Raw genomic sequence first — 20,454 nt, 5'->3', positions numbered from 1 at the left:
TGGGGGGGGTGACTCAGGTATGTAATGGTGGGGGGGGTGACTCAGGTATGTAATGGTGGGGGGGGGTTGACTCAGGTATGTAATGGTGGGGGGGGTGACTCAGGTATGTAATGGTGGGGGGGGGGTGACTCAGGTATGTAATGGTGGTGGGGGGGTGACTCAGGTATGTAATGGTGGGGGGGTGACTCAGGTATGTAATGGTGGGGGGGTGACTCAGGTATGTAATGGGGGGGGGGGTGACTCAGGTATGTAATGGTGGGGGGGGGGTGACTCAGGTATGTAATGGTGGGGGGGGTGACTCAGGTATGTAATGGTGGGGGGGTGACTCAGGTATGTAATGGTGGGGGGGGTGACTCAGGTATGTAATGGTGGGGGGGTGACTCAGGTATGTAATGGTGGGGGGGTGACTCAGGTATGTAATGGTGGGGGGGTGACTCAGGTATGTAATGGTGGGGGGGGGTGACTCAGGTATGTAATGGTGGGGGGGTGACTCAGGTATGTAATGGTGGGGGGGGTGACTCAGGTATGTAATGGTGGGGGGGGTGACTCAGGTATGTAATGGTGGGGGGGTGACTCAGGTATGTAATGGTGGGGGGGGGTGACTCAGGTATGTAATGGTGGGGGGGGTGACTCAGGTATGTAATGGTGGGGGGAGGTGACTCAGGTATGTAATGGTGGGGGGGGGTGACTCAGGTATGTAATGGTGGGGGGGTGACTCAGGTATGTAATGGTGGGGGGGGGGACTCAGGTATGTAATGGTGGGGGGGTGACTCAGGTATGTAATGGTGGGGGGGTGACTCAGGTATGTAATGGTGGGGGGGGTGACTCAGGTATGTAATGGTGGGGGGGGTGACTCAGGTATGTAATGGTGGGGGGGTGACTCAGGTATGTAATGGTGGGGGGGTGACTCAGGTATGTAATGGTGGGGGGGGTGACTCAGGTATGTAATGGTGGGGGGGTGACTCAGGTATGTAATGGTGGGGGGGTGACTCAGGTATGTAATGGTGGGGGGGTGACTCAGGTATGTAATGGTGGGGGGGGGTGACTCAGGTATGTAATGGTGGGGGGGGGGTGACTCAGGTATGTAATGGTGGGGGGGGTGACTCAGGTATGTAATGGTGGGGGGGCGACTCAGGAATGTAATGGTGGGGGGGGGTGACTCAGGTATGTAATGGTGGGGGGGGGTGACTCAGGTATGTAATGGTGGTGGGGCGACTCAGGAATGTAATGGTGGGGGGGGGTGACTCAGGTATGTAATGGTGGGGGGGTGACTCAGGTATGTAATGGTGGGGGGGTGACTCAGGTATGTAATGGGGGGGGGGGGTGACTCAGGTATGTAATGGTGGGGGGGGGGTGACTCAGGTATGTAATGGTGGGGGGGGGGTGACTCAGGTATGTAATGGTGGGGGGGGGGGGTGACTCAGGTATGTAATGGTGGGGGGGGGTGACTCAGGTATGTAATGGGGGGGGGGTGACTCAGGTATGTAATGGTGGGGGGGTGACTCAGGTATGTAATGGTGGGGGGGTGACTCAGGAATGTAATGGTGGGGGGGTGACTCAGGTATGTAATGGTGGGGGGGTGACTCAGATATGTAATTGTGGGCGGGGTGACTCAGGTATGTAATGGTGGGGGGGCGGTGACTCAGGTATGTAATGGTGGGGGGGTGACTCAGGTATGTAATGGTGGGGGGGGGGGGGGTGACTCAGGTATGTAATGGTGGGGGGTGACTCAGGTATGTAATGGGGGGGGGGGGTGACTCAGGTATGTAATGGTGGGGGGGTGACTCAGGAATGTAATGGTGGGGGGGGTGACTCAGGTATGTAATGGTGGGGGGGGGGGGTGACTCAGGAATGTAATGGTGGGGGGGGGGGTGACTCAGATATGTAATTGTGGGCGGGGTGACTCAGGTATGTAATGGTGGGGGGGCGGTGACTCAGGTATGTAATGGTGGGGGGGCGGTGACTCAGGTATGTAATGGTGGGGGGGTGACTCAGGTATGTAATGGTGGGGGGGGGGGGGGGTGACTCAGGTATGTAATGGTGGGGGGGGGTGACTCAGGTATGTAATGGTGGGGGGGTGACTCAGGAATGTAATGGTGGGGGGGGGTGACTCAGGTATGTAATGGTGGGGGGGGTGACTCAGGTATGTAATGGTGGTGGGGGTGACTCAGGTATGTAATGGTGGGGGGGGGTGACTCAGGTATGTAATGGTGGGGGGGGGTGACTCAGGTATGTAATGGTGGGGGGGGTGACTCAGGTATGTAATGGTGGGGGGGGTGACTCAGGTATGTAATGGTGGGGGGGGGTGACTCAGGTATGTAATGGTGGGGGGGGTGACTCAGGTATGTAATGGTGGGGGGGGTGACTCAGGTATGTAATGGTGGGGGGGGGTGACTCAGGTATGTAATGGTGGGGGGGGTGACTCAGGTATGTAATGGTGGGGGGGGTGACTCAGGTAGGTAATGGTGGGGGGGGTGACTCAGGTATGTAATGGTGGGGGGGGTGACTCAGGTATGTAATGGTGGGGGGGGGGTGACTCAGGTATGTAATGGTGGGGGGGGGTGACTCAGGTATGTAATGGTGGGGGGGTGACTCAGGTATGTAATGGTGGGGGGGGTGACTCAGGTATGTATCGGTGGGGTGGGGGTGACTCAGGTATGTAATGGTGGGGGGGTGACTCAGGAATGTAATGGTGGGGGGGGGGGTGACTCAGGTATGTAATGGTGGGGGGGGTGACTCAGGTATGTAATGGTGGGGGGGTGACTCAGGTATGTAATGGTGGGGGGGGTGACTCAGGTATGTAATGGTGGAGGGGGGGGTGACTCAGGTATGTAATGGTGGGGGGGGGTGACTCAGGTATGTAATGGTGGGGGGGGTGACTCAGGTATGTAATGGTGGGGGGGGGTGACTCAGGTATGTAATGGTGGGGGGGGTGACTCAGGTATGTAATGGTGGGGGGAGGTGACTCAGGTATGTAATGGTGGGGGGGGTGACTCAGGTATGTAATGGTGGGGGCGGTGACTCAGGTATGTAATGGTGGGGGAGTGACACAGGTATGTAATGGTGGGGGGGGGGGTGACTCAGGTATGTAATGGTGGGGGAGTGACACAGGTATGTAATGGTGGAGGGGGAGGTGACTCAGGTATGTAATGGTGGGGGGAGGTGACTCAGGTATGTAATGGTGGGGGGGGGTGACTCAGGTATGTAATGGTGGGGGGGGTGACTCAGGTATGTAATGGTGGGGGGGTGACTCAGGTATGTAATGGTGGGGGGGTGACTCAGGTATGTAATGGTGGGGGGGGTGACTCAGGTATGTAATGGTGGGGGAGGTGACTCAGGTATGTAATGGTGGGGGGGGGGGTGACTCAGGTATGTAATGGTGGGGGGGGGGGTGACTCAGGTATGTAATGGTGGGGGGGGGGGGTGACTCAGGTATGTAATGGTGGGGGAGGTGACTCAGGTATGTAATGGTGGGGGGGGGGGGTGACTCAGGTATGTAATGGTGGGGGGGGGGGTGACTCAGGTATGTAATGGTGGGGGGGGGTGTGACTCAGGTATGTAATGGTGGGGGGGGTGTGACTCAGGTATGTAATGGTGGGGGCGGTGACTCAGGTATGTAATGGTGGGGGGGGTGACTCAGGTATGTAATGGTGGGGGGGGTGACTCAGGTATGTAATGGTGGGGGGGGTGACCCAGGTATGTAATGGTGGGGGGGGTGACTCAGGTATGTAATGGTGGGGGAGGTGACTCAGGTATGTAATGGTGGGGGGGGCGGTGACTCAGGTATGTAATGGTGGGGGAGGTGACTCAGGTATGTAATGGTGGGGGGGGTGACTCAGGTATGTAATGGTGGGGGGGGGGTGACTCAGGTATGTAATGGTGGGGGGGGGGGGTGACTCAGGTATGTAATGGTGGGGGAGGTGACTCAGGTATGTAATGGTGGGGGGGGGGGTGACTCAGGTATGTAATGGTGGGGGGGGGTGACTCAGGTATGTAATGGTGGGGGGGGGGTGACTCAGGTATGTAATGGTGGGGGGGGTGTGACTCAGGTATGTAATGGTGGGGGCGGTGACTCAGGTATGTAATGGTGGGGGGGGTGACTCAGGTATGTAATGGTGGGGGGGGTGACTCAGGTATGTAATGGTGGGGGGGGGTGACCCAGGTATGTAATGGTGGGGGGGGTGACTCAGGTATGTAATGGTGGGGGAGGTGACTCAGGTATGTAATGGTGGGGGGGGCGGTGACTCAGATATGTAATGGTGGGGGGGGGTGACTCAGGTATGTAATGGTGGGGGGGGCGGTGACTCAGATATGTAATGGTGGGGGGGGGTGACTCAGATATGTAATGGTGGGGGGGGGTGACTCAGGTATGTAATGGTGGAGGGGGGGTGACTCAGGTATGTAATGGTGGGGGGGGTGACTCAGGTATGTAATGGTGGAGGGGGGGTGACCCAGGTATGTAATGGTGGGGGGGTGACCCAGGTATGTAATGGTGGGGGGGTGACCCAGGTATGTAATGGTGGGGGGGTGACTCAGGTATGTAATGGTGGGGGGGTGACTCAGGTATGTAATGGGGGGGGGGGTAACATTTGATCGTTCTTCATAGGGGATGTGATAAATGTTCCCTCCAATCACAGATCTGCAGAGATCTGTCTGACATTCGGGGTGATTCTGATCTCATCTTCTTTTCCTTTTTCTAGAAATTTCTAAATCCTGGCCTGAATTTTTCAAAGGTATGTAATGTGGGGGAGGGGAGGGGGGAGGGGTGGGGGAGGGGGTACAATTGATGAGATGAAGTGATATTAAGTGGGGGTGGGGTGCCGCAAAACCAGCGCAAAGTGGAACAATTACAGAAATAGATTAGTGATAATAACAATGTGAAAAGATAAATGAAGAAACAAATCGATACAAGCCACGCCCCCTAATAATTGAAGTGGAAATGTATGAAAAGCGATCTCATCAGAGAAGGAAATTCCACCATCCCAACGAAACAACCGACCTCCAGGACACGCCCACCAAGTCAATCCAAAAAGCGTTGGGAAGTTATCACGTCCCCAGGAACGCTTTAACCACTTCAGCCCCCCGGACCATTACGCAGGTAAAGGACCAGGCCCCTTTTTGCGATTCGGCACTGCGTCGCTTTAAGTGACAATTGCGCGGTCGTGCGACGTGGCTCCCAAACAAAATTGGCGTCCTTTTTTCCCCACAAAAAGAGCTTTCTTTTGGTGGTATTTGATCCCCTCTTTTTTTTTTTTTTTTTGCGCTATAAACAAAAATAGAGCGACAATTTTGAAAAAAAAACCTATATTTTTTCCTTTTTGCTATAATAAATATCCCCCAAAAATATATAAGAACATTTTTTTTTTCCTCAGTTTAGGCCGATACGTATTCTTCTACCTATTTTTGGCAAAAAAAAAATCGCAAAAAGCGTTTACTGATTGGTGTGCGCAAAATTTATAGCGTTTACAAAATAGGGGATAGTTTTATTGCATTTTTATTAATATCTTTTTTTTACTACTAATGGAGGCGATCAGCGATTTTTTTTTGGTGACTGCGACATTATGGCGGACACATCGGACAATTTTGACACATTTTTGGGACCATTGTCATTTTCACAGCAAAAAATGCTATAAAAATGCACTGATTACTGCGAAAATGACAGTTGCAGTTTGGGAGTTAACCACTAGGGGGCGCTGAAGGGGTTAAGTGTGACCTCATCTGTGTTTCTAACTGTAGGGAGCGGGGCTGGACGTGTGACATCAGTGAATGTCGTTCCCTATATCAGGAAACAGACAATCAATGACAGCGCCACAGTACATATACAACGGGCAAGGTTTGTTTACACACAGCTCTCTCCGTTCTTCAGGTCCGGGGACCGATCCTGGGACACCGGCGGCGATCGGGTCCGCAGGTCCCGCGGGCGCGGTCACAGAGCTTCGGACCAGGTCGCGTGCGCGTGCCACCCACAGCTGGGCTCTTAAAGGCGACGTACCTGTACGTGCCTGTGCCCAGCCGTGCCATTCTGCCGACGTATATCGGCGTTGGGCGGTCCTTAAGTGGTTTGAAGTGCAAATGTATGAAAAGCGATCTCATCAGAGAAGCGACAATATAAACAATATACATGAAAAGTCCAAACTCAAAATTCTGTCACATTATCCGGTGAAATCAAATAATAAATATATCGGGATCTTCAAACTCTTCTTGAGCGGTGAGGTAACAGTGAGTGTCAATCTTCCACCACCATCACCTGCCGCACATCCCACTCCCCCCCCCCCCGGACCTCCATGACCCCCCATTACAGGTCGTCACAAAGCGCTTGTAGCGGCATCAGAGAGCGATAACTCTACGGGGTCCAGCGCTATTTCCCAACTTTCCTCAACATACTGGACATTATCTCCACATTGTAAATGTGGGGGGGGGGCTGCCCAGTAAGGTATTTGGGGGTGGGCTGCCCAGTAAGGTATTTGGGGGGATGGGCTGCCCAGTAAGGTATTTGGGGGTGGGCTGCTCAGTAAGGTATTTGGGGAGGATGGGGATGGGGATGGGCTGCCCAGTAAGGTATGATGGGGGTGGGGGTGGGCTGCCCAGTAAGGTATTGGGGGGGGTGGGGGTGGGCTGCCCAGTAAGGTATTTGGGGGGGGGGGAATGGGGGTGGGCTGCCCAGTAAGGTATTTAGGGGGGGTGGGCTGCCCAGTAAGGTATTTGGGGGTGGGCTGCCCAGTAAGGTATTTGGGGGGGATGGGCTGCCCAGTAAAGTATTTGGGGGGTGGGGATGGGCTGGTCAGTAAGGTATTTGGGGGGGGTGGTGGGGATGGGCTGCCCAGTAAAGTATTTGGGGGGGGGGTGGTGGGTTGCCCAGTAAAGTATTTGGGGGGGGGGTCCATATACAGGGAGTGCAGAATTATTAGGCAAATGAGTATTTGGACCACATCATCCTCTTTATGCATGTTGTCTTACTCCAAGCTGTATAGGCTCGAAAGCCTACTACAGATTAGGCATATTAGGTAATGTGCATCTCTGTAATGAGAAGGGGTGTGGTCTAATGACATCAACACTCTATATCAGGTGTGCATAATTATTAGTCAATTTCCTTTCCTTTGGCAAAATGGGCCAAAAGAAGGACTTGACAGACTCTGAAAAGTCCAAAATAGAGAGATATCTAGCAGAGGGATGCAGCACTCTTAAAATTGCAAAGCTTCTGAAGCGTGATCATCAAACAAAAGAAACGTGTGGAAAAACAAAGGCGCAAAATAACTGCCCATGAACTGAGAAAAGTCAAGCGTGCAGCTGCCAAGATGCCACTTGCCACCAGTTTGGCCATATTTCAGAGCTGCAACATCACTGGAGTGCCCAAAAGCACAAGGTGTGCAATACCCAGAGACATGGCCAAGGTAAGAAAGGCTGAAAGACGACCACCACTGAACAAGACACACAAGCTGAAACGTCAAGACTGGGCCAAGAAATATCTCAAGACTGATTTTTCTAAGGTTTTATGGACTGATGAAATGAGAGTGAGTCTTGATGGGCCAGATGGATGGGCCCGTGGCTGGATTGGTAAAGGGCAGAGAGCTCCAGTCCGACTCAGACGCCAGCAAGGTGGAGGTGGAGTACTGGTTTGGGCTGGTATCATCAAAAATGAGCTTGTGGGGCCTTTTTGGATTGAGGATGGAGTCAAGCTCAACTCCCAGTCCTACTGCCAGTTTCTGGAAGACACCTTCTTCAAGCAGTGGTACAGGTAGAAGTCTGCATCCTTCAAGAAAAACATGATTTTCATGCAGGACAATGCTCCATCACACGTGTCCAAGTACTCCACAGCGTGGCTGGCAAGAAAGGGTATAAAAGAAGAAAAACTAATGACATGGCCTCCTTGTTCACCTGATCTGAACCCCATTGAGAACCTGTGGTCCATCATCAAATGTGAGATTTACAAGGAGGGAAAACAGTACACCTCTCTGAACAGTGTCTGGGAGGCTGTGGTTGCTGCTGCACGCAATGTTGATGGTGAACAGGTCAAAACACTGACAGAATCCATGGATGGCAGGCTTTTGAGTGTCCTTGCAAAGAAAGGTGGCTATATTGGTCACTGATTTGTTTTTGTTTTCTTTTTGAATGTCAGAAATGTATATTTGTGAATGTTGAGATGTTATATTGGTTTCACTGGTAAAAATAAATAATTGAAATGGGTATATATTTTTTTTTGTTAAGTTGCCTAATAATTCTGCACAGTAATAGTAGTCACCTGCACACACAGATATCCCCCTAAAATAGCTAAAACTAAAAACAAACTAAAAACTACTTCTAAAAATATTCAGCTTTGATATTAATGAGTTTTTGGGGTTCATTGAGAACATGGTTGTTGTTCAATAATAAAATGAATCCTCAAAAATACAACTTGCCTAATAATTATGCACTCCCTGTACATGAGGATCACGTGCGATATTTTTCATACAGCAAATATTTAGTCTTGTCCGACAACGGTCGCGGTTTGCCGCCTCAAGTCAAATGTTTTTCTCTTCTCTAGATGTCTATGGAAATACTGTAGTGATGAAGAACATCGTATCTTGTCTGGCACAGTGGGAATGGGGAACGACAAACAATTTCCTCTACCAATGCAAACGTGAGCAATACAGTGTGTGTGACATTGGAACAAAGAAAAAAAAAATGATTGACAACCAGATAGTGAACCATGGACTAATCCAGTCTGCCTTTACTTGTACTCCTCCTTCTTCATGGTCCCCAGCTGTGAACCATGGACTAATCCAGTCTGCCTTTACTTGTACTCCTCCTTCTTCATGGTCCCCAGCTGTGAACCATGGACTAATCCAGTCTGCCTTTACTTGTACTCCTCCTTCTTCATGGTCCCCAGCTGTGAACCATGGACTAATCCAGTCTGCCTTTATTTGTACTCCTCCTTCTTCATGGTCCCCAGCTGTGAACCATGGACTAATCCTGTCTGCCTTCACTTGTACTCCTCCTTCTTCATGGTCCCCAGCTGTGAACCATGGACTAATCCAGTCTGCCTTTATTTGTACTCCTCCTTCTTCATGGTCCCCAGCTGTGAACCATGGACTAATCCAGTCTGCCTTTAGTTGTACTCCTCCTTCTTCATGGTCCCCAGCCGTGAACCATGGACTAATCCAGTCTGCCTTTACTTGTACTCCTCCTTCTTCATGGTCCCCAGCTGTGAACCATGGACTAATCCAGTCTGCCTTTAGTTGTACTCCTCCTTCTTCATGGTCCCCAGCCGTGAACCATGGACTAATCCAGTCTGCTTTTATTTGTACTTCTCCTTCTTCATGGTCCCCAGCCGTGAACCATGGACTAATCCAGTCTGCTTTTATTTGTACTCCTCCTTCTTCATGGTCCCCAGCCATGAACCATGGACTAATCCAGTCTGACATTATTTGTACTTCTCCTTCTTCATGGTCCCCAGCTGTGAACCATGGACTAATCCAGTCTGCTTTTATTTGTACTCCTCCTTCTTCATGGTCCCCAGCCATGAACCATGGACTAATCCAGTCTGACGTTATTTGTACTTCTCCTTCTTCATGGTCCCCAGCTGTGAACCATGGACTAATCCAGTCTGCTTTTATTTGTACTCCTCCTTCATCATGGTCCCCAGCCGTGAACCATTGACTGTTCCAAATCTACCTATATTAGTGCTACTGCTGTTCAGTAAGGAGTGTCCTCTACTAGCAATAAAAAAATCACTGGGCCAGATTCAGGTAGATCCGCGCAAAATTTGCGTGGGCAAAGGGCAACGATTTTTGCTCTGCGCCCACGCAAATATTTTGATATGCTCGCGATTCACGGAGCAGTAGCTCCGTAAATTGCGCGGGCGCTATGCTAAATAGCCCGGCGTAAGGGCGCCTAATGTAAATGATCCCGCCGGGGGCGGGAATCATTTAAATTAGGCGCGCTCCCGCGCCGAGCGAACAGCGCATGCTCCGTCAGGAAACTTTCCCGACGTGCATTGCGGCAAATGACGTCGCAAGGACGTTATTTGCTTCTAAGTGAACGTGAATGGCGTCCAGCGCCATTCACGAATCACTTACGTAAACGACGTGAAATTTAAATTTCACGAGCGGGAAGGGCGGCTATACTTTAGCATTGGCTGCCCCTACTATATGGGAAAGAAATATTAAATAGGGGGCGCTGATATTAAAAATAAATAAAATAAGAAGTGGCAGTAAAGTGCCTGTGCTAACGATACAAGAGGTTTTTTTGAAAAACCAGTGTAAACATAAATTGGGTATAGATATCTACCACATATGTGCCAAAAAACAAGTGAATAAAGTGCATGTGCAATTTATAAACAGGTAAAAAATGTATGAACCTTCAATGAAAAACACACAGAAAAAGACTTTAACATATGTGCACTAGACGATGTATATGTTAAATAATCATATATGTGCACTGAGTCCCCCAAAAAAAGAGAAAAGGGAGAAAACTCAGCCTGGGGTTTAAGAGCAAAAGAACGAAAACAAAAGCTCAAAAGTCCAAACACTAATAGTGATTTGTGAAAAATACACAAAAAATAAAATAAAACCAGTGAAAAGTCTCAAGAAAAAAAGTCCAAAATCATAAGTGATATGAGTCCATAAATTTCTTATTCTTTACTACTTTGTGTGGTAAGTTGCAGAGAAGTAGGGGTTACACCTTCACCAATCCTATCACCCAAATGTGCATAAAGGATGGTCCCTTACCGCATGAAGTTGATCTTTTTAACTAAAAAAAGATCAAATAGGCTTTGCTGTCACCCTGGACAGATGGTGGATAATCTGAATTTCCTACGGGTCAGCTTAGTAGAACGTCATAAAAGATACAAAACAGAGAGATGCCGCCATAGCATATTATCATTTATTAAAAAACCTTTAAAACAAAGCAGGTGACGAGTGGAGGCTTACTTGGCAAGTGCCCACATCCCGGCACTGAGGCTTTGGGCTAAAATCAGAAGGTACCGATCCTGAAGACCTGTTCCGAGGAGAGGAATGTCCGCGCTGGGGTGTTCTGCGGCGTGCGTTCCACCAAGCAGAAGCCGAGAACCAGCTGGACAGGAAGCTGTGCGTGGTCTGCGTGTCGCCTCGACGTACGTTTCAGTAATCCGTCATCAGGAAGCGCACAGAACCACACACAAGACCAGATTAAATAGGTCTGTCAATTAGCGATAGATAGTAACGTGCCATAGAAAGCCTCAGTCTCGGTTGCTTGGCAACCAAAAACATTGTACAAAAATGCACTGGCAGGAAATATTCAAACAATAAGTACAATACCAAGACTAAATGATCGATAAATACTCCGGTAATGACAGTTAGATATACCTTTAGATACAATGGCAATAAAAGTTACATAGTAGGCAACAGGCAATTGATGAAATTGTGTATAGTGCCTGTCACAAGGAAAAGGCATTAAAACCAAGCCAAAGGGATGATCCATAATACATACAAAAAATTATACACCAAAGGATATATATTAAACCCATATAAAAAACCCATATAAAAAATTCCATACATAGAGATCTATATATGGAAACCAAACCAATAAAAATCTTGTTATTTGCAATAAATGCAAATAGGTATCAAAGTGCAAAAAGGGAAGTGCAAAAACTTTTAAAAATGCAAAACAAGGTATTAAGAAACATAAGAATATAAATAAAAATAAAATAATTAATTAATGAAAGACACCTAATTGATCAATCGTTGTTCAGAAAACAATTGAGATCAAGTTCGATATTGAGACCCAGTGGCCGCATGGTCCTCAGACGGTGCAGCCACTGGGTCTCATTTTGGGACACCGCCCGGGTAAGATGCGTCCCCCTCCAATGACTACTAATTCTATCTATACCATAGAATGTCATTTTGCTAGGGTCTCTATTATTGCACATATATGATTATTTAACATATACATCGTCTAGTGCACATATGTTAAAGTCTTTTTCTGTGTGTTTTTCATTGAAGGTTCATACATTTTTTACCTGTTTATAAATTGCACATGCACTTTATTCACTTGTTTTTTGGCACATATGTGGTAGATATCTATACCCAATTTATGTTTACACTGGTTTTTCAAAAAAACCTCTTGTATCGTTAGCACAGGCACTTTACTGCCACTTCTTATTTTATTTATTTTTAATATCAGCGCCCCCTATTTAATATTTCTTTCCCATATGTTCATTCTTATTTGAATTTATTCTTATTTGAATTGGTTTGGGGAGCAGCTATTTTATATTCACATATCTTGTTTTAGTTATATATTTTTTGGCGCGAGATTTTTTATTTCTATTGCCCCTGCTATAGCAGTAGCAACCTTGCGCTAAAGTCGCCGTACGGAAACTCCGTACTTTGCGTGCGCAGGGCACACGCAACTTTTGTGAATCGGTGGTAGTATGCAATTTGCATACTATACGCCGATCACAATGGCCGCGCCCCCTAGCGGACAACGCAAGAATGCAGCCTGAGATATGAAGGCATAAGGAGGCTTATGTCTGTCATATCCTAGGCTGCAGTCCGCGTAGCGATGTTCCTGAATCAGGGGCATTCGCTACGCGGGAGCAAAACAGCTATTGCGCCGCGCAACCTATGGTTGCGCGGGCGCAATAGCTTCTTGAATCTGGGCCACTGTATTTTCTCCAATGTGTGTAGTCCCTTTATCGTCATTAGCGCCACCTGATGGCCGTAATGTGTATTTTTTTTTTCCCAGAAAGGAAACAAAAATGTATTACGATCACATAAAAGCAATTAAAAAGACCGCCTGTTCACAATCTTTTATTTATTTATTTTTTAATTAAAGTTTCACCTTAAAGCGGAGGTTCACCCTCAGAGAGCACTTTTTCCCCTTAGATGGATGCTCGTTTTGTCTAGGGGAATCGGCTATTTGTTTTAAAATATGATCCGTACTTACCGTTTACGAGATGCATCCTCTCCGTCGCTTCCGGGTATGGGCTGCGGGACTGGGCGTTCCTTCTTGATTGACAGTCTTCCGAGAGGCTTCCGACGGTCACATCCATCGCGTCACGATTTTCCGAAAGAAGCCGAACGTTGGTGCGCAGGCGCAGTATAGAGCCGCACCGACGTTCGGCTTCTTTCGGCTACGAGTGACGCGATGGATGCGACCGTCGGAAGCCTCTCGGAAGACTGTCAATCAAGAAGGAACGCCCGCTCCCGAAGACCCATACCCGGAAGCCGACGGAGAACATACGGCTCATATTTTAAAACAAATAGCGGATTCCCCTAGACACAACGAGCATGAAGCTATGGGGAAAAAGAGAAAAAAAAAAGGAATTGGGTGAACTCCCGCTTTAACCACTTGTCCTCCGTAGGACGTCATATGACGTCCTCGGCTTTGTGAGGTGATATCTGAATGACAGGGGCAGCTACAGGCATCATTCAGATATCACCATCTTCAGCCACCGATTCTGTGCGCAATAAGAATGATCAAAATGGCAGTTCTGCCACTTGATCGTTCTTATAGGCAGCGGGACGTCCCCCCCTCCTGCCGCCATCCGGTGCTTCTCCGGGCTCTCCCGTGCCATCGGGGGCCCGGAGAGCGAATCGGCCAGCGCTGCCTGGAAAGCATAGAGATGACTGGTGACCAGATGATCACCAGTCATCTCTATGACCGTCGGAGGCCCAGGCGCGACGGTATCCGGAAGTAAACAAAGCCGCAATCGCGGCTGTCGGCATGTGATCTGTGAATTTTTTTCCATCGATTTCATGCTTGTAAGCCTGGAGGAGAGATGTGGGGGGAGGGGAAGGTCTTATTGACCCCACCTCTCTCCATAAAGAGGACCTGTCACACTGAATCCTATTACAAGGGATGTTTACTATCCTTGTAATAGGAATAAAAGTGATCAAAAAAAATGTTAAAAATAAAAAAAAAGAAGTAAAATAAAAATAAAATTAAACCTTTTTTTTTTCAAAACGCCCCTGTCCCCGTTGTCTCGCGCGCAGAAGCGAACACGCATGCAAGTCCCGCCCACATATGTAAACGCCGTTCAAACCCCCACATGTGAGGTATCGTCGCATGCGTTAGAGCGTGTGCAACAATTCTAGCACTAGACCTCCTCTGTAACTCGAAAATAGTAACCTGAAAAAAATGTTAAAGCGTCACCTATGGAGATTTTTAAGTAACGAAGTTTGGAGCCATTCCAATTTTAAAGCATGACATGTTAGGTATCTATTTACTCGGTATAACATCATCTTTCACATTATACAAAAAAAAATTGGGCTTACTTTACTGTTTTGTTATTTTTTAATTCATGAAACCGTTTTTTTTTCCCCAAAAAAGGTGTTTAAAAAATTATTGCGCAAATACCGTGCGACAAAAAAAGTTGCAATGACCGCCATTTTTTCCCTAGGGTGTCTGCTAAAAAAAATATATAATGTTTGGGGAGTTCTGATTAATTTTCTAGCAAAAAAATTGTGATTTTTACATGAAGGAGAGAAGTGCCAAAATAGGCCCGGTGGCTAAGTGGTTAATAAAAAGCGGTAGATTTAAAAAATATTGCAAAATGATGTCAAAGTTTGTGTGAGATTTTAGTATTCGAGTTTATCTGAAAGTGTTTGTAAAATTGTCTCAATTTTTTTTATTTTTTTTTCGACTGATAGACCTTTCTTGCAAAAGAAAGTAAATCGATAAACCAATAGCGTGCTCACTAGTGAACCTTTTGACTTTTTTTTCCTTCCCAGATAAAATCCCAGAAAACTGCGACCTCCTCCATCAGGAGCACATCTGTCTGGTGGACGCCGGCGTGGAAATTAATACCCCGTACCCCTTGGTGTTGCCTCCGCATCGCAAAGTAGATCTGATTTTATCTTTTGACTTCAGCCAGGGAGATCCATTCGAGGTGATCACATTTTATGGTCATTCGATGCAACAGATATGAAATTTAATTAAAGTGATGAAACGATACATTGTTATCGACATGAAAGCCCAAGGGGGCAGCAAATCTTCTCTCCTTTGGTTACAATTTAATGAAATCACTTTTTTTTCTTCCTTATTTTTATTACTTATTTTTTTTTTTCGAACAGCGGCATTTTTTGGGGGGGCGGGGATTTGCCTCTTTACAGTATTTAAAACGTCTGTCATCATCAATTGTGCCTGTTGGGTGGAGATTACTCCCCAGCTCCGCCTGACAGGGAAGGGAATGCTGGGGTCCCTTGCTTGTACCGGGGTGCAGGAGTGCACTCGACACATTTTTGCAAGCAGGCGCAGCTCTGCAGTGTTGTAGGGGTGGCTGGCGAAAGTCACAATCATTTGTTGCCCAGAAAGTTTAACAGCACACTGCCAGCACTGCGCCCTTCTTCCTACAATAAATCGCTCCGCCAAGGGCATCTGCCCAGGGCATCCGTCCCTTGTACTGGTCCTGGATAGAGGACATGCTTGTAGTAGTGATGCAGTAGAGGCAGGCCCGTCGCTACAGGACAGGCAAAACAAACAATTGCTTGGGGCCCCGAGCTGGCCTGAGGCCCCCAACTTCCCCTTCCCAGGCTGTAGCGTGGCCGAGCTCCTCTTCCTTCCACCTGGAGTCCTGTCAGTCTGACTGGGTACCGCGCACGGTACAGGAGATTCAGTTTTCTGTTCCCGGCCGGACTGACAGGAAGTGCACACTGAGTGCTCACTTCCTTTCAGTCCGGCTGGGAAAACAGGAAACTGAATCACCTGTACCACGCGCGGTACCCGACACTATCTGATAGGGGACTGGGGAAGAGACAGGGGGAAAAGGAGCATGGCCACGCTACAGCGGCAGCCTACAGGGAAGAACGGGAGGTAAGAATAGAAAGAAAATTAGTGTAGCGTTAACGTAGGCTTTGCATGCAGGGGGGGTGCTTGGGGGCCCCCATTTTGCTTGGGGCTCCCAAATTCCTTTAAACGGCCCTGAGTAGAGGCATAGTAGTGGTGTAGTAGTGGTCTAGTAGAGGTGTAGTAGCGGTCTAGTAGTGGTGTAGTAGCAGTGTAGTAGAGGTGTAGTAGCGGTCTAGTAGCAGTGTAGTAGCGTTCTAGTAGTGGTGTAGTAGCAGTGTAGTAGTGGTCTAGTAGAGGTGGAGTAGCGGTGGTCTAGTAGAGGTGTAGTAGCAGTGTAGTAGCAGTCTAGTCAGACAAAAAACAAATAGAATCAAGCGCTCACTAAAAAGAAATGAAGGAGATGGGAATATACGTATGGGAAATGGAATAGTATAAAGGTGAAACTTTAGAGAAAGACTGAGGAATTAGGGAATAATTAATTGGTTATATTAAAAACAATTATTAAAAATAATAATGTCCTTAGGATATTTGTGATAAGAGTTCAGTCCATGGGGTAATTCATGGAACGATAGCACAAAAGTTTGTTGATTAAGTATATACTCTTTTGCTTGGAGGGCTGCCAGCTGTCAAGAAGAAGCAATTCTGGAGAAAACATAAAAAAGAACAAAAAGCGGCGCCCTCTAAGCGTAGTATGTAGTTTAATAAGGCAGACAAGCAACAGTAAATCATATGAGGGGTTACTCACAAAAGTAGAGGGAACACAGGTGTTTATATACTGGTTTCATCTGAGGATAAAGTCCGGAAAGTGTAGACTCTGCTGGGAAGATCTTTAATGCAGGCTCCAGGCAGCGTGATGGTAGATCCACACGATGATGGCCGTGGGGGGTGTCTCTGGGGGGATCCCCGGATGATATCACAGCAGTAGTACTGGGGGAGACAGAGACGCCACATTCGGCGTGGTGGAACGCAGCCGTGGAGCGCAAAGCAGTCGTACGTCACTTCCGGGTGAAGCCTCAGGGTGATGCGCGCGTTCGAGACATGCGTGTCTCTTCGTCAGGCTCTATGGGGGCCATCTTTGGTGAGGGACAGAAGAACAGCTCAGACAGAGCTGATTGGTTGGTATTACCATACCCGGAAATCAACTTAGCACGGCGGGGAATCGAAAACCAGGCAAACGAAAAATCAATAAGGACATTGTTTTTAGGAAATCTCACAGAGGGATAATATGAAAAGGGGCATAAACATACCAAACTTATAAAGTTGTAACATATTGAAAGGAACTGGGTTTAAACAATAAAGTCAATTCTATAAAACGGACTACCAATAGGGAATGTACACAAGAACCGTATGAGTAAATGCATAACCATATATAGTAGTAAAAACTCACTCATAGGACATATCAATGTATATGAAACATTAAGAAGGTGTGGGGATAAATGAAAGAAATAAGAAAAAAAGGAAAGAGAAAATTACTATAATCCAGACTTAATTTCAGAGAGGTTAAAACATCAGGATAAGATATAATAATCCAGGACTATATTGTATTTCCAATTCAAAAAGGGAATACTACGATATTATTAAAAATAATGAATGATAAGAGTATACATTGTAGAAAAATCTATTATAATATGATTATAATTATAATAATAACCAATTAATTAAAAATACATTTTTATATAGGATAAAATAATATATATATATATATATATATATATATATATATATATACACACATACATATAATAGAAATTGATAGAAATTGATAAAAATGTTGTGATAAAAATGTTGTGATAAAAAATTACTACAATAGAATATTTATTTCTAGTCCCTCGTTCAGGCCTCGGGGCGATAGACAGTCTAGGGTGAAGATCCAATAATTTTCACGTTCGCAAAGTTTTTTGTATCTCTCGGCCTGGGGGAGAGATCTGGATATGGCCTCTATGACCCAAACTCGAAGTTCTGAAGAGGATTGTTGATGGGCCTCTTTAAAGTGCCTAGCAACACTGTACTTTTCTAGGCCTTTATCAACGAAGTTCCGGTGTTCACCAAACCTCTTCCTTAATGTCCGAATGGTACGGCCCACGTAGAAGAGGCCGCAGGGGCAGGTGAGACAGTACACGACATATTCCGAGGAACATGTAAAAAAATCTGGTAGGGTATACTGCTTTCCTTTACAAATGAAGTCTTTCTGTCGATGGGTCACATGTGGACAGGTAAGACAACGGGCTTTTTTACATTGGTACATCCCTTTGATGTGGAAGAAAGTCAAAGAGGCGGTGTTATTGTTTCGTTTTTCGTTATTCTTTATTTTGCTAGGCGCTATACTTGCCTTTAGGTTTTTGGCTCTTCTATAGCTTACTATAGGGCGTTCGGCTAACGAGGTTTTCAGGTGTGGGTCTTCTTTTAGGATGGGCCAATGTTTGGCAAGGATCCTTTCCATTTGCCTGAATTGGCTATGGAATTGTGTGACAAAGCGCACTATTGGTATTGTCTCATCCTTTTTATCCTGTGTCTTATTAGCTCTAGGGGTTAATTCTGTGTGCGAATAATGTTGAAAGGCACCTTCAATAAGATCGACAGGATATCCTTTTTCAGAAAACTTGTCTTTTAATTTTTGGCCATGAGTGATATAGTCCTTATGTCTGGTACAATTGTGTTTAAGACGACAAAATTGGCTTTTAGGGATATTCTTTAGCCAACGGGGATGATGGCAGCTCCGATAATGTAAAAAGGAATTCCCAGCAGTGGGTTTTACAAAGTTTTGGGCACAGATAGTGGTATTGTCATATGAAAGCTCCAGATCTAGAAAGGCTAGGGTTTTGTCATCAGTGACTGCTGTAAAAGAAAGGCCCATGGTATTGGAGTTACAGTGTTCCAGAAACTTGGGGATTAACTCACCGGGACCATCCCAGATGATAACAATATCATCTATGTACCTACCGAAAAATACAAGGTGAGAGGCAAAAGGATTATTATACCATATGTGGTGGAGTTCCCAGTAGCCCATGGTTAAGTTTGCATAACTAGGTGCAAAATTGGCATGCAGCAAAAGTGGAAGGCCTAGTAACAAAAACCGAAGTGGCCTTTTTACTTCATGATTTTTACAAAAGACCATACTTCTATCATTTACCCAAAGTCCACAAAAATTTAACCAATCCCCCAGGAAGACCAATAGTGGCAGCAATGGAAAGCGTCACTAGTTACTTTTCGATCTATATAGATCACTTTTTACAACCCTTAGTGGCGAACCTTCCTTCCTACATCAAGGATGGTACACACCTACTCCAGATGCTACAACCTTACCAATGGGAAAAGTCTTACCGTTGGCTCTCCCTGGATGTAGTATCATTGTATACTTCGATACCCCATGAAGTGGGCATCCTAGCAACCCAATATTTTCTAAACAAAGATCCTTTGCTCAATCCCCGACAAATCCATTTTCTATTGGACTTGCTAAAGTATTGTCTCACACACAACTATTTCGAAAGTGATGGTGAGTTCTTTATACAGGTTCAAGGAACAGCCATGGGAGCCAATTTTGCACCTAGTTATGCAAACTTAACCATGGGCTACTGGGAACTCCACCACATATGGTATAATAATCCTTTTGCCTCTCACCTTGTATTTTTCGGTAGGTACATAGATGATATTGTTATCATCTGGGATGGTCCCGGTGAGTTAATCCCCAAGTTTCTGGAACACTGTAACTCCAATACCATGGGCCTTTCTTTTACAGCAGTCACTGATGACAAAACCCTAGCCTTTCTAGATCTGGAGCTTTCATATGACAATACCACTATCTGTGCCCAAAACTTTGTAAAACCCACTGCTGGGAATTCCTTTTTACATTATCGGAGCTGCCATCATCCCCGTTGGCTAAAGAATATCCCTAAAAGCCAATTTTGTCGTCTTAAACACAATTGTACCAGACATAAGGACTATATCACTCATGGCCAAAAATTAAAAGACAAGTTTTCTGAAAAAGGATATCCTGTCGATCTTATTGAAGGTGCCTTTCAACATTATTCGCACACAGAATTAACCCCTAGAGCTAATAAGACACAGGATAAAAAGGATGAGACAATACCAATAGTGCGCTTTGTCACACAATTCCATAGCCAATTCAGGCAAATGGAAAGGATCCTTGCCAAACATTGGCCCATCCTAAAAGAAGACCCACACCTGAAAACCTCGTTAGCCGAACGCCCTATAGTAAGCTATAGAAGAGCCAAAAACCTAAAGGCAAGTATAGCGCCTAGCAAAATAAAGAATAACGAAAAACGAAACAATAACACCGCCTCTTTGACTTTCTTCCACATCAAAGGGATGTACCAATGTAAAAAAGCCCGTTGTCTTACCTGTCCACATGTGACCCATCGACAGAAAGACTTCATTTGTAAAGGAAAGCAGTATACCCTACCAGATTTTTTTACATGTTCCTCGGAATATGTCGTGTACTGTCTCACCTGCCCCTGCGGCCTCTTCTACGTGGGCCGTACCATTCGGACATTAAGGAAGAGGTTTGGTGAACACCGGAACTTCGTTGATAAAGGCCTAGAAAAGTACAGTGTTGCTAGGCACTTTAAAGAGGCCCATCAACAATCCTCTTCAGAACTTCGAGTTTGGGTCATAGAGGCCATATCCAGATCTCTCCCCCAGGCCGAGAGATACAAAAAACTTTGCGAACGTGAAAATTATTGGATCTTCACC

At 46.5% G+C, this 20,454-nt stretch overlaps 1 protein-coding gene across 2 annotated transcripts in view; it reads left to right on the top strand.

Annotated features, from left to right (window-relative positions):
- Positions 1 to 20,454, top strand: part of LOC120924718 (cytosolic phospholipase A2 gamma-like) — a 553,986-nt gene that overhangs the window by 526,757 nt on the left and 6,775 nt on the right. For both annotated transcript variants that reach the window (XM_040335733.1, XM_040335734.1), the window contains 3 exons: positions 4,701 to 4,733; positions 8,522 to 8,617; positions 14,688 to 14,845. In XM_040335733.1, coding sequence (XP_040191667.1) covers positions 4,701 to 4,733; positions 8,522 to 8,617; positions 14,688 to 14,845 — 287 coding nt within the window. The remainder of the gene's footprint in view (positions 1 to 4,700; positions 4,734 to 8,521; positions 8,618 to 14,687; positions 14,846 to 20,454) is intronic.

This window comes from Rana temporaria, chromosome 1 (genome assembly GCF_905171775.1).
Source record: "Rana temporaria chromosome 1, aRanTem1.1, whole genome shotgun sequence".
Classification (NCBI taxonomy): Eukaryota; Metazoa; Chordata; class Amphibia; order Anura; family Ranidae; genus Rana; species Rana temporaria.
This window is presented reverse-complemented; position numbering and strand designations above follow the sequence as displayed.